The following is a 12,521-nucleotide window of genomic DNA, read 5'->3' on the forward strand; positions in this document are numbered from 1 at the left end:
GCAGCAATACACTGGTTTTGGGACCTGATTATATACACACCTAGAGTTGAAAGGAATATTAGTACATTGCATAGCATTTGCCTGACTTTTCTTTTTCTTTCTAAGTGCATTTAATATTTTTAGTAGATACTGTCTACTATTTGAAAAAGAAAAGCTGTACTGTGTTTTTAAGGGTTTGATTGTTACCTTCCCTGGTATTAAACTTTAAAATCTCCTGGGAAAATTAAGATGGAAATTTTTCATCAGTGGGGGAAGGAAATTTGGACCTTCAGCCTGCTTTTTGATTGATTATTCCTCTTACAAACTGATAGGGAAAGAGAAACTTATTTTTAACATGTTCAGCATGGTTCATGTGAGAAAACAGATGTTTATAATAGGAAGTCCTATTGTGTGGAGGGACTTATCAAGTCTCACTCACAAGGCTTAAGGACTTCTACGTCACAGGTCAGATTTGATGTAAGGGCCATTGTGCCTCCTGTCTGGATTGAGTGATGGTTGAGATGGCTAATCATTACTATTATTAATGATCTCTTCTTAAAAGGCAAACAAAAGAAGGAAGTCTGGTGTCAGTATCAAGCCTGCCTTTATGACTGTTAAAGTATCATCATAATTATAACTGTCTATGGGAACATAGTGCAGAAAGTAAATATTTTGGTAATTCCCATGATCTTAGCCAACAAGATAAACATGAAATAATTAGTTTCATATTCATAATGGCCACATACTTGTATTATTGCTGGTTAGATGCAATTGGCATTATAAAATTGTATAATATTCTATCTCATCAGACTTGAATATAACATATCTCAGAGACTTTCTGACTTGCTTGGTGTTTTCAGAATAGGAGCCAAGTGGAATACAAGTGAGGATGTGTAATTTTTAAAACTTTTCTTATGTATCTCAAATATGAAACAGTGCTTTAATGGACACAATATTATTTATGCATTTTAAAATGCAGATGTAATAACAAAAGATTGATTAATTGAAGCTTAACTCTCAAATCCTATGTGAAATAAAGTGTGAAATAATGAAATGAATAAAACTCAACCACCATAATGCATTCTTACAATGCTTACCAATTTGATTCCTGACTGGAAATATATTTGCATTAGTTCAATTTCCTTAAAATAACTTTACTCAACCTAGTTTGAGTCTATTAATTAAAAAGATGAGTTTGACATTTCTAGGATATGACATTCTTTTAGAAATGTGCACATGTCCCTTTAAATATCCTTTAAAATCAGTGCTTCCTCTGTGCCTTAATCACAGGCAGGTCTGCACCTCCAGGCTGAATCAAGTCACTCCAGCTTGCTGTTGTTCATTTGGGACTATTTCTAGGAACCACATTGGCTGGTATTCTTTTTTTAAATTTTCTTTTTTTTTTTTTTTTTACAAGCACTGGGTACAGTCAGAGGCGCGGGAGGGTGAGAGAATTCACCAGAGCCAGAGCGGGGAACAGAACAGGCGGATCGATGAAGTACACTGCTGAGGGGAGCAGCGGGCGGCAGGAGAGGTCTGTGAGCCATGTGGGACCCTCGCCCGGCGGCCGGGATCGAACTGGCGCTGCAGAGGCTGCGGGCAGCTTCGCAACGCAGCGCTCAACCGCTGCACCATCGGGGAGACCCTTTTTTAAAATTTTTCTTTTTATTTATATATTTTTCCATCATTTGTTCATTTTTAAACAATGTTTGGCTTGTATTATTCTATCTGACTTTCTGTGGTGGCATTCGAAGTAGCATTTCTGCTCTCTGCATTAGAAAGCCCTGCATATCTCGGCTATACTCATAGCCCACTACTAGTCTCCTGTCACACATCTGCTTATATACTTTCCTAGGTTCTCCTTTCCCCTGGGTCAGTGTGGACTCCAGTACCAAGTCAGTTGCTTAGCTCCACCATATCTTCTTTCTAACTCTTATTTCTGTGACTCCATTTCTGAAACTCTGTTTCTGTGACTCAAAATTTCCCCTCTTTGTTTGGGAAATCTGACTTTTCATGGGTGCCCAACTTTTTCCATCAAGCCAGAGCTAATAGTACTTTTTTTCATGTAAAATGGTGTCCTCCCTTTACCTCACCACCCACCCTTTTTAAGAGGCAGACCAATTTTCATTTCCTCCCTATTTTTTCTGGCTTCCTTTCTTTTAAGAATTCCACTTGGGGCTATGACATAATTTAGTTATCATTATATTCTCTAAAATTGTATACGTGCTTGTCTTGTGTTCTAATAAATTTAGTACATTTTCTTCTAAATCCCTACAAATTAAAATAATTAAATATGTAGTCAGATATAAGTATCTGGGGATTGCCTGGTATTCCATTTATTTTCATGTTTTGCTCAAGTACAGATTCTCCTCCAACAACTATTTTGCTTTTTTTCTTTTTCTAAAAGCAAAACCTGATCTCTTCTGTACAGATAGCAAAAGATATATAGTTAGATTGGTAGCTAGACTACCACAAGCACACACACAAACACACAAACACACCCCCTCACACACATTCATTCATTCACATATCCTATAATTTAAATCAGTAAATCCAAAACTTTTCCATCATACCAGTGATGATGCCATGTAACTGAAAACAAATGTTAGGTACACTATATTGATTCAGCCAAATTTGGTAATAAGTAGTACTGGCAGATATGTAGTGAAATAGAAATGCCCATCTATTTCTGATGTGGCTTTCCAGAGTGTCCTCTCGGAAAATGTGGGTAATAAAATTAATCTAATACTTGGCACCAATAATCTAAGTTAATGCACTGAAAGTAATAAACTAAAGTCCATTTGGTACCATAATGTTTATATTTATAATTATGAAATACTGAAAGTAACCTAAGTGTTAATAGTTGGAAAATACAAACTGTGGTATATTTATTGAGTAGAATATCATATCAAATTGGGGTTCAAATCTCTTTTTGAGCAAATGCCTAAGTAACTCTGTATCCTCAGACAAATGATGGAATGCGCAGACTGTTGGTGTCATTCAATGTATGGTGATAAACTAAACCCAGCCCCAAGGGCTGGCTTTGCCTTGCAGAGAAATGAGAATGGCCATTCAGGTTTCGTTTCAGCTTGTTTTTACTTTATAAGCTCGCTGGATCAGTAAATGAACGGTACAGAAGAAGAACATTATTAAGAAAGTGAGTGATCTTGGCTCTCCTGTGCCTTCCTCATGAAGGCATGTCTGGAGTTTGATGGGAAACACTCTGTGCAGAGTGAGGAACCTGCCAGCTCAGAAGTGTTCAGAAGCGGAGGCCCAGTCTTTCACAGGCTGGGGGAAAGGTTATGGCAGCCTCTGAGGACCTGTTACACAGGGAATTTCTTTTTGTATTTTGGGTATATCCTTTCCTCTACTTTTTTTTAAGTGGATAATCTGACCTTCATTAGATTTGGCTATGAGCTACTATAAATGATTTACTGAAACACAATAAAACTGAGTGAAATATATATAATAAGTTTTTTTCTTCAATAAGATATATTCAAATTATATTTCTTACACAAAGTAACAGAAAATTATTTGCTTTCAATGAACTAGACCAGTCAGTGACCCTTCTTTGGCTATCTTCAGCAACATTTTCAGATTCAGGGATTTGCTGTTTAGGTAACTATGCCATTTGGAAGATGGTAAAATTCATAATAATAAAGAGGTGCTAACTCATATTAAAAAACTGCATTACATTTGGGATTGCATTTGGGAACTGCTTGTGAAAAGTGTGTAGATGTTATGAGGACAGCATTTATGTACTTCTTAAGATTCTTGTGAGAACTAATTGACATTGTGTATAAAGTGCCAAAGGTTGTGCCTTTGGTAGTTATTATATTTATATATATATATATTTATATAGACTATAGATAAAGAAATGGTAGTTATTACTACTACTATATTTCAGCAGTAATATACATCCATTGTAAGTTACAACTTTTTTTTATATATATATTTTTTGAGTTAGTATTGGTTGGCAGCATTGTTTTCACTATCTTTGTTTCCACATAACCACAAAGAAAATTGCTAATGTATCATTTCTTTCCTTTTTTCTCCATAAAACCCAACAGATGTATCGTCTCGATCTTTAGGATTTCTTTATTATATTTCCTTTGTATAATTTTTGATGCAGTATTTCTTAAGAATGTGCCTCTTTTACTTTCATGAATGTTCTGAGCCTCTGATATCCATTCTGAAAATTTTCCTCTTTGACTAAGCTCAAAAGTTCATCCTTTCCTCAGAGGAATGATATGATGCAGGAAGGTAAGCAGGTCATGTTCACAGTTATCAGGAAATTTTAGGTAAATTTATGTTTACTGCACCAACAATAGTCCCGTGTGAAACAGTAATCAAATCACATCTATTCCAGTGATTTTGCAATTATTCCTGCCTTCAGCTATATTGCTTAGCATAAGCAATAGTATATTACTATATTGCTATAGAATAGTAATCTATGTGCATGTATATAAATAACAAAACCTCACACCTTTCTTTTATTTGTATCTTTTTATCTTACATATCAAAAAAATATGAAATAGCTGTCATTCTTCAGTCATGAATAATTGCATCGCTAATTTCAAATTTATACTCCCAGCTGCACTATCTCCATGCCTTTCTTGTGTATAAAACTTTTTTTTAAAAAAAGATTTATTTATTTATTTATACAAGGACTGGGTACAGGCCAGAGGCACTGGAGGGTGAGAGGATTTACCAGAGACAGAGCCAGGAGCAGAACAGGCAGACAGACCAAAGACACTGCTGAGGGGAGCAGCAGGCAAGACAGGAGAGGTCTGCTGCACCATGTGGGAATCTCCCTGGCCTGCCGGGAATCGAACCCGCACTGCAGAGGCTGCGGAGAGCTCCACAGCGCTGCACTCAACCCGCTGTACCACTGGGAAGGCCCTAAAAATTTGGGTTTTTTTAAATTATCTTTAAAGATAGTTTAAGTTGCAGTTTATTGGGAGACTTTGACCTTTGCACATATGTCAACTGAAGTAACTGAAGTGACATAATATAAACAGTTAAGAAAAAGTCTGCATGCACATGCAATCAATGGCAATATTTTCAGGCAATGGAGCCTGAAAGCCAGCAGTTATTAGATGCTACTGAGTGTAAGACACATCTTATTTCAGAAATGTTAAAATATGACCAAAAATACCCTAGAATTTATAGAACATGATTGTAAGCACAGAAAAAATAATTATAATTACTGTCTTTTTTTTTTTTTTAATTAAGAGGGAATTTGTGAGTGGACAGGAAGTTATAGAAATAGGCAATGTCTTGGCTTTCCGTCTTGAGGCAGGCATCTTTGACCAGAAGCAGATTTCACAAAAACATGAAAAATCTTACCAGTTATTGCCTTTTGAGGAAAAAGCCACACATAAATTATGAGAAATAATGACTGTTGAGTCTCAATTGCTATCACTTTTAATCTAGTAGATTGCATAACATAGTGAGGAAATCTAAGTTTAGATCTCATTGACATGTCATTTATGAGAACTACAGGAACCCAGATCTTCTCTCCCACCACAGTGAATAAAAATTTGCAGATGAAATCACTGATATTGTTTGCAGGAATATGCTTTATTTTTTTGTATTGAAGTGGTGAAATTTTCCAACTTTTTATGAAATAAAGGATTTTCTTTTCGTGGTTACAATTTCTATGGTTTAATGGCAGTGGTTAGTTGCTTTCTAACCCAGTGTGTCTCAATTTGAGGTTGTAAAGATTTCCATATAGTTTTAAGCGATCTTAGAACCAAGTCCAATTGGCTTCACAAATTAGAAGATTTCCTATTTTGTAGAGAAAAGGGAGGAACTAAACACACACACACACGCCATATGAGATTGGTTTGCTTTTCACAATTCAAAGGAATGTAAGAAAATGAACTTTTATTGGGCATTATTATGTGCTGAACATTGGCTAAAGACTCTACATATGTTATCCCATTTAATTTTCATGATGCCCCTGTGAAATAGAGGATTGTAGCAGATGCTGTGTGTATTCCATATCTCTTCATATCTTTGCCATTCCTAAAAACTTCTACCTGTTGAACACCTGTTTTTTTTGTTTGTTTGTTTGTTTTTGTTTTTGTATTTTTTTGGCCTGAGGACTCTGTCGTTTGGCAGAGGCTGTACAAGTACCATGTTGAGTTATTAAATTAATAGCCCAGCAACCTCATCCCTCTCACTGGGAAAGTATGAGGTATGTTATACCCCATCTCTAGAAGAATCCAGCAGGATTGCAACAGATGTCTTGCCTATCGTAGTAACTGATCACATAGACAAATCTAAAGACCTTTTTGTCTGTAATAACTTCTATTAATTCACAAATACATCTTGATATTCTTGGAAGGAGGCTAAGATAAAATCAGTCCTGAAGTACTTGTACTTCTTTCTAAATACATTTCATTTTCTCCATCATTATATTTTTATACACATTCTTATACTATCTTATACTATACTATCTTTTGTATCCATTGTCATCACTTGAGTGTAAGGTAATTGAGGGTAGGATCCACAACAGATTCACTTTTTTTTTTTAACCCTCACAGTATTTAATATCTGAACTAATTTTCTCTAAATGAATATTTTTAAATAAATATGTGGATTCAAACTAGTGCTTTATTAAATGGAGAAAGACATTTGAAATTAAGAACAGTATATAGAGATAAACATTCCATTTTTTAAGTAATTCCTGTTCAACTTTGATGTTTATGCTGCTCTACTGCTGTTGTTGGCTTGGTCACCATGAAAAATAGCACTAAAGTTGAATGATGTACAGGTCATTCACATCAGGTATCATTCTAGATACTTTTTCTCCAGACTTGATATTTTCCTATTTGAAGGAAAATAAAAATCTCTATGTGGACCTTTCTGTAGCTGCTTCAGATTCATTGGTGGTCCTGACCTAGAAAGAAGTAGGTAGGTACACATTGACAAGTGAAGCTTCTGGGTGGTCCTAAAAATCCAAACTAATTAAAGGGAAGGGAGAAAAGCAGAACAGATGCTGTTCTGCTTTATACTTAAAAATCAGTGGTTTCATGTATTTTTGGACATTTTTTCCCTGAGTTTGGTCACTCCATACTCTTTGAGATTGTTAAGAACACAGCATTGTCAGGAAGGAGTCAAATGCAGTTAGTTTATTAACCTGGTTCTTCTCTTGCACTAACTTCAATAAAGATTTCCCCAGATTCTGTCAGATAATGGGTACTTGGGGCATCTGTGATCCCATATGTTTTCTGATTCTGTATCAGAGTGCTTGCTCCAAATATTTTCAATAGTGTTCCGCCTTCATTGTATTTCTGGGAACATGATGTCAGAGACATGGTCATTCCAGAATGTCTGTTTCTGTAGTGTCTGGGGTACTTAAAATTTTTGTAGACTCTTCTAAAAGCTTGACCCATCCAAATTGTAGTAGGCCATTGTTTTTGACTATGAAGTAACATCTCATCCATTATGAATTATTGGATAAAGAAACTGGTTTAAATTTTGGTTCTATGAATATGTTAATTGTGGTCATAAATTTTCTGGGAGAAGAACTCATGGTATTTTCTAACATCATATGTATAACTAAAAGAAGAAGCCTACGATGATCTAATGGCAATAGAGTGAAAGACTCACATAATAAAATGGGAAAGAAGTATTCTATAATACTAGTCAAGAACATGAATCCAATTATAGCTCCCATTTTAAATAATCATGCCATTTATGGTGAAATGTCTTACATTAGTTCAAAATTACACTTACCTCATAGTATAATGATAAGAATTAATTGAGTAATATTTATAAAATTCTTAGCACATTTTCTAGCACTTTAGAGGTCCAAAATAGTTTTTACTCTTCTTGCTTCTGTTGTCATAATTCTGTTACTACTATTTGTGGGAACCACTCCATGCTACCCCTCACATGGGAATACATAAGCAAGCATAAGTCATAGTGTTAAGTGGTGAATGACTGAAGGATCAATACTTGTGTTAGTCCAGATAGCTCCTAGGCTTCCTTGATCTTGACCTGGTAATCACTATCTTGTTAGCTTTCCCATACCTTCAAAGAAATATTTGTATATATTTTTTCTTGTTATTCTTGATGGGATAATTGGTCCAAATTATCTGATTTGTGATCCTCAAGAGCAACTTTCTCCTGAAATCTTTATTACCGACTTTCCAGTCTTAATGTTTCTTTAAGTTACCTATGATCAGTACATGTGACTTGAATTTAAAGCCTGAAGCAAACTTTAATACTAAGTCAATATGGGACATCATAAATATTTTGTTTTTGTTTTAAAACTGAATATGGCTATTCAGAATGAGGTTTCATGGTATCCAGATAGTGTATTTTGTTTTTCTTTATGTGAGAATTGAGGTCAGAATGGGAGTGCTGTTCAAATGCAAATTTCTTGGCAAAACATAAGCTTAAATAAAAGGATCAGGTAGGTTGTGCTTTCTGCTTATACTGCTACTAAATTCTGCATGTCCTTTGGCCTCTCTTTGTCAAGGTTTTTTATTTTCATCTACATAGAAGCAGTGTGCTATGTTGATAAGCCCAGTACCATTTTCTACATTTGTTTGAACATCAGATTAGATTTTTGTAGCTTTTGCATCATCATAAAGAAATACAGAACTCCCAAAGTCCAATAAATCACTTCAGTTTAAAATAAAAATGGATGATATCAGGAAATGCTTCATTTTATTCATGATAGGTAAGAAAGTTAAAGCTGATTTTTCCCAGTTTTATTTTACAATACGTGCTAAATATAATTTAAAATTCATTAAGATATTTCATAGACCCTACACCTTGGCTTCTCTTTAATATTATTTTATTTTATTTGAGGTTCAAAGAATTGTTTTCTTTTTCAAAGGTAAAATAGCCTCAACATTTGGAGCTCTCTCAGCAAGACACACTGAATGCAGTCTATTCTTTGGAAATAATATGAACTTAGATAAATCCTGAAAAATTTCTTTATCTTCCAAAACATAAAATTTACAGCTAAAGTACTAAGTTGTATTTGTCCCTATGTTTACAATGATCCTTTTGTGTGATTATTTTTAGCTTATCTTCGTTAAGTATAATATGATATAATACAAAGTAATAACAATCAGGCTTTGTAGATCATCCTAAATAACAAAGACTTTTCATTGAGAAACCTTCACATCTATTCCAGAAATTTATTTCTCTTTAACACAGTTTATTTTTCAGATAAATGAATATGATGTAAAGGTTATTTTACCTTGAAATAGATAATGCAAAACGAGCCATTTCTGAGAGTCTTCTGTCCTCAACTGAAACCTGGACAGTGGCCACATATTCTCCATTTGGTTCTTTTGACAGATCTCCTTTTTAAACCTTTTCTCTCTTCCTTAGAGTTAACATTTGGTAATAAATGCTACCAATGCATTTTGTGGTTTTTCCCTATGCTACTATAGTTAAGGATGTGGTAGTGTTTCTATTATAAACATAAGGTTTCAGGAATTTATAATTTGTTTTGAGTAAAAATTTAAAGATGTTACTTTGCATATTGGATTTCAATGGTGTATTTGTATTTGCTGATTTTTATGAAAAGTAGGATTGAATATATTTGCTTATTTCATACTATCTTCCACTTAAGACTCCAAAGTGCATTCACATGCATATAAAATTGGCATGACAAATAGTGTTATTACTGTTTTCTGGAGATCTCAGTTGTACCCCACAGAAATTAAGTGATTTAGCTAGGGTTACAGAGTGAAGGGGCCGCTGCGGTAAAATGAGTTTAAGTCAGAATCTAGAAGTTTAGGGGCATCTATCTTCAACTTAACAGTTTTCATTCAGAGGTGGCAGGACAATACTTCTTCAGTATATTTTTTCCCTTTGATTACTTTGGTTGACACCCTAGGACATTGATTTTATAAACGTAGTCAAACTTTCTGCTTCTTTGTGTTTCTGATAAACCACTTAATTGTACAGGTATTTAGGCACAGTGACTAAAGGAAACAAGCATGGCAGCTAGAGAAGTCAGAAACTGAGTGTGACCTCTATGGTAAAAAAGCATAGCCCACCTGATTTTAGTCAGGGTAAGGAACAAACTAGGAGAGGCCAAGGTCTTAAATTTTAAGAACTGGCTGAAGGGAACAGGGTATCACGCTGGTACAGAAGCATATTGGAGCAGCATGGAGCCTCCACAAAGCAGAGAACTGGGAAGCCATGTTGGGCCGTGCATTTAACAGGCAAGTTGGCATTGGAGAAGTTAAGCAGCAGGCAGTAGGGCCACAGCCATTAAGTCTAGTTCCTTGGATGGGATTTGATAAGAGCAAGGTAGTCTAGTCTATCAGGAAGTGAGTGAGCTTTTGAAAGGCTTCTAGGGGCTTACGTAGAAGGACTAAGAAAAAAGTGAAATTACAGTGTGGTGTAGAACCTAGACCTTGGGGATGAAGGGAAATCCCAATTGTCAATACCAGACTAGAGAATGTAAGCTCACAAAAAAAAAAACAAAACCCTAATAAATAAGTTTATTTCCAATATTGAAGAAGATAGAATATTAAGAAGATAGAATAACATGTACATTTAAATTTATTGATTGATCTATTCATATATTTGTTTATTTAACTTCATACTGCTTTGGTTTTTTAAAAGCTATACATGGGTTAACCAGGACTTTTAAGAGTTAGTTAGGCTGTGGATTTGAGAACTAAAATTGAATCAATCCTTATTTTTCTTTTTTAAAGATTTATTTATTTATTTATTTATACAAGCACTGGGTACAGTCAGAAGCGCAGGAGGGTGAGAGAATTCACCAGAATTAGAGCGGGGAATAAAACAGGCAGACCGACGAAATACACTGTTGAAAGGAGCAGCAGGCGGGGCAGGAGAGGTCTGCGCGCCACGTGGGACTCTTGCCGGTGGGCGGGGATCGAGCTGGCGCTGCAGAGGCTGTGGGCAGCTTCGCAGCCCAGCGCTCAACCGCTGCGCCACCAGGGGAGGCCCTAATCAATCCCTACTGATGAACAAATGATGAGCAGTTTTCCTCCCTTCTCAACGTTTTTAGCACTATTGTCCTCAAATTGAAATTTTTCTTCTTTCATTTACAATTAGAAAACACAAAATTGTTAGTATAATTGATATTCAATCTTAAAGGATAAGGACTAAGTATGTATGTGTGTTCAGACATTAAAACTGAACATTAGACTTATCAACTTAAGAGCTTTTAAAAGTGATGAAATCAATGGATCAAGAAGATGTGGTATATATACATAATGGAATATTACTCAGCAATCCAAAAAGATAAACTCATGCAATTTGTGGCAACATGGATGGAGCTGGAAGGGAACATGCTCAGCGAAATAAGTCAGAAAGAAAAAAAAAAATACCGGATGGTCTCACTCATAGCAGGAATTTAGAAAACCTAAATAAGGAATCTGGAAAAAGACCAATTGTAATAAAGTAAAAATCAAAATCAACAAGCAACTATAGACCAGAGACACACTTGGGGGTGGGGGGAAGAGGGATTAGGGTCAGAATAAGAGAGGTGGGGAATTGTATGGGGAATATAACCAAAATGAAAATGCATACATTGTGCAAAAAGGAAAAATGATGTAAGAATTATATAAAATAAAATAATTAAAAAAATAAAATAAGCCAAAGTCAAAAATAAATAAATAAAAGTGATGAAGTCAAATACCAAAAAGTGGTTAAAATCGCTTATTTTTAAAGTACTTCTCACACTTGAGAATCTAGATTTTTGTAGTTTTGTTTCATATTTTATCAGGTAAGTATGTAACATGTTCAATCAGTGAATATCACATTACATTTTTATTTAATAGAGCTGTCATTTCAAGGACTTTTTCTGTCTCATAAACATTTCATTTCATTATGATTGAGTTTTAGTAACAACACAGGCCCTCCAAATAATAACCCTGTATTTTAGTAGAAATCTTTCTGAAATATTGGCATTATGCCTCATGATATTAAAAGAATATCCTTGCCAAATACCTTACCAGGACATGGTTTTGACTTGATCTGCAAGCTGGCAGTAGAAAAGAATTTCTGTGGTACCTTTATATTAACTAAGTGCCATATCTACTTACATTATCTAATATGCTACTGTAACCTACTTATGAAAACAGTAGCTTTGATGAATAGTGTGTAAAATAGTAGGGTCTAATTTAATATTGAAATGATCCAGAGCACACAAATGCCAAATTACAGAGGATTTTCCCTTCTTATTCTCTAGAGATCTTCATCAATGGCTCCAAAAGCAACTTGAACATATGTCCTCTGCAGTGACATCTGGGTCAGTTTTGTCTTAATTTACCTCTTCCCATATTATTGAATATAATTCAATTTTAGACATTTGTCTGGCTTCCATTTTGACCATTGTAGAGTGATATCTCTGTAGTAATTAGTGGTTTATTATTCTTCAGTGGTCAGGGTAGGAAGTTGTCTTTACAGTTTTTTACATCTCCTGAAAAGGATTTTCAAGGTCACTTAAAAGTTTTAGTTTGATTCCTAGTTTGTCTAGGAGTGGATGTCATCTAGAGTGGGTCAATAGTTTAAAAAAAAATTCCCTG

The 12,521-nt window shown here is 34.9% G+C and overlaps 1 protein-coding gene across 4 annotated transcripts in view; it reads left to right on the forward strand.

The window, feature by feature from the left end:
- Positions 1-12,521, forward strand: part of BBS9 (Bardet-Biedl syndrome 9) — a 345,679-nt gene that overhangs the window by 270,572 nt on the left and 62,586 nt on the right. The window contains exon 21 of one of the 4 annotated variants that reach the window (XM_054692463.1): positions 12,185-12,244. The exons of the other annotated variants lie outside the window; for them this stretch is intronic. Within the exon in view, the coding sequence (XP_054548438.1) occupies positions 12,185-12,217 (33 nt within the window). The 3' untranslated portion in view covers positions 12,218-12,244. The remainder of the gene's footprint in view (positions 1-12,184; positions 12,245-12,521) is intronic. 4 annotated transcript variants of the gene reach the window in all.

Source organism: Talpa occidentalis, unplaced genomic scaffold (genome assembly GCF_014898055.3).
Source record: "Talpa occidentalis isolate TD23 unplaced genomic scaffold, MPIMG_talOcc4v2.1, whole genome shotgun sequence".
Taxonomy (NCBI): domain Eukaryota; kingdom Metazoa; phylum Chordata; class Mammalia; order Eulipotyphla; family Talpidae; genus Talpa; species Talpa occidentalis.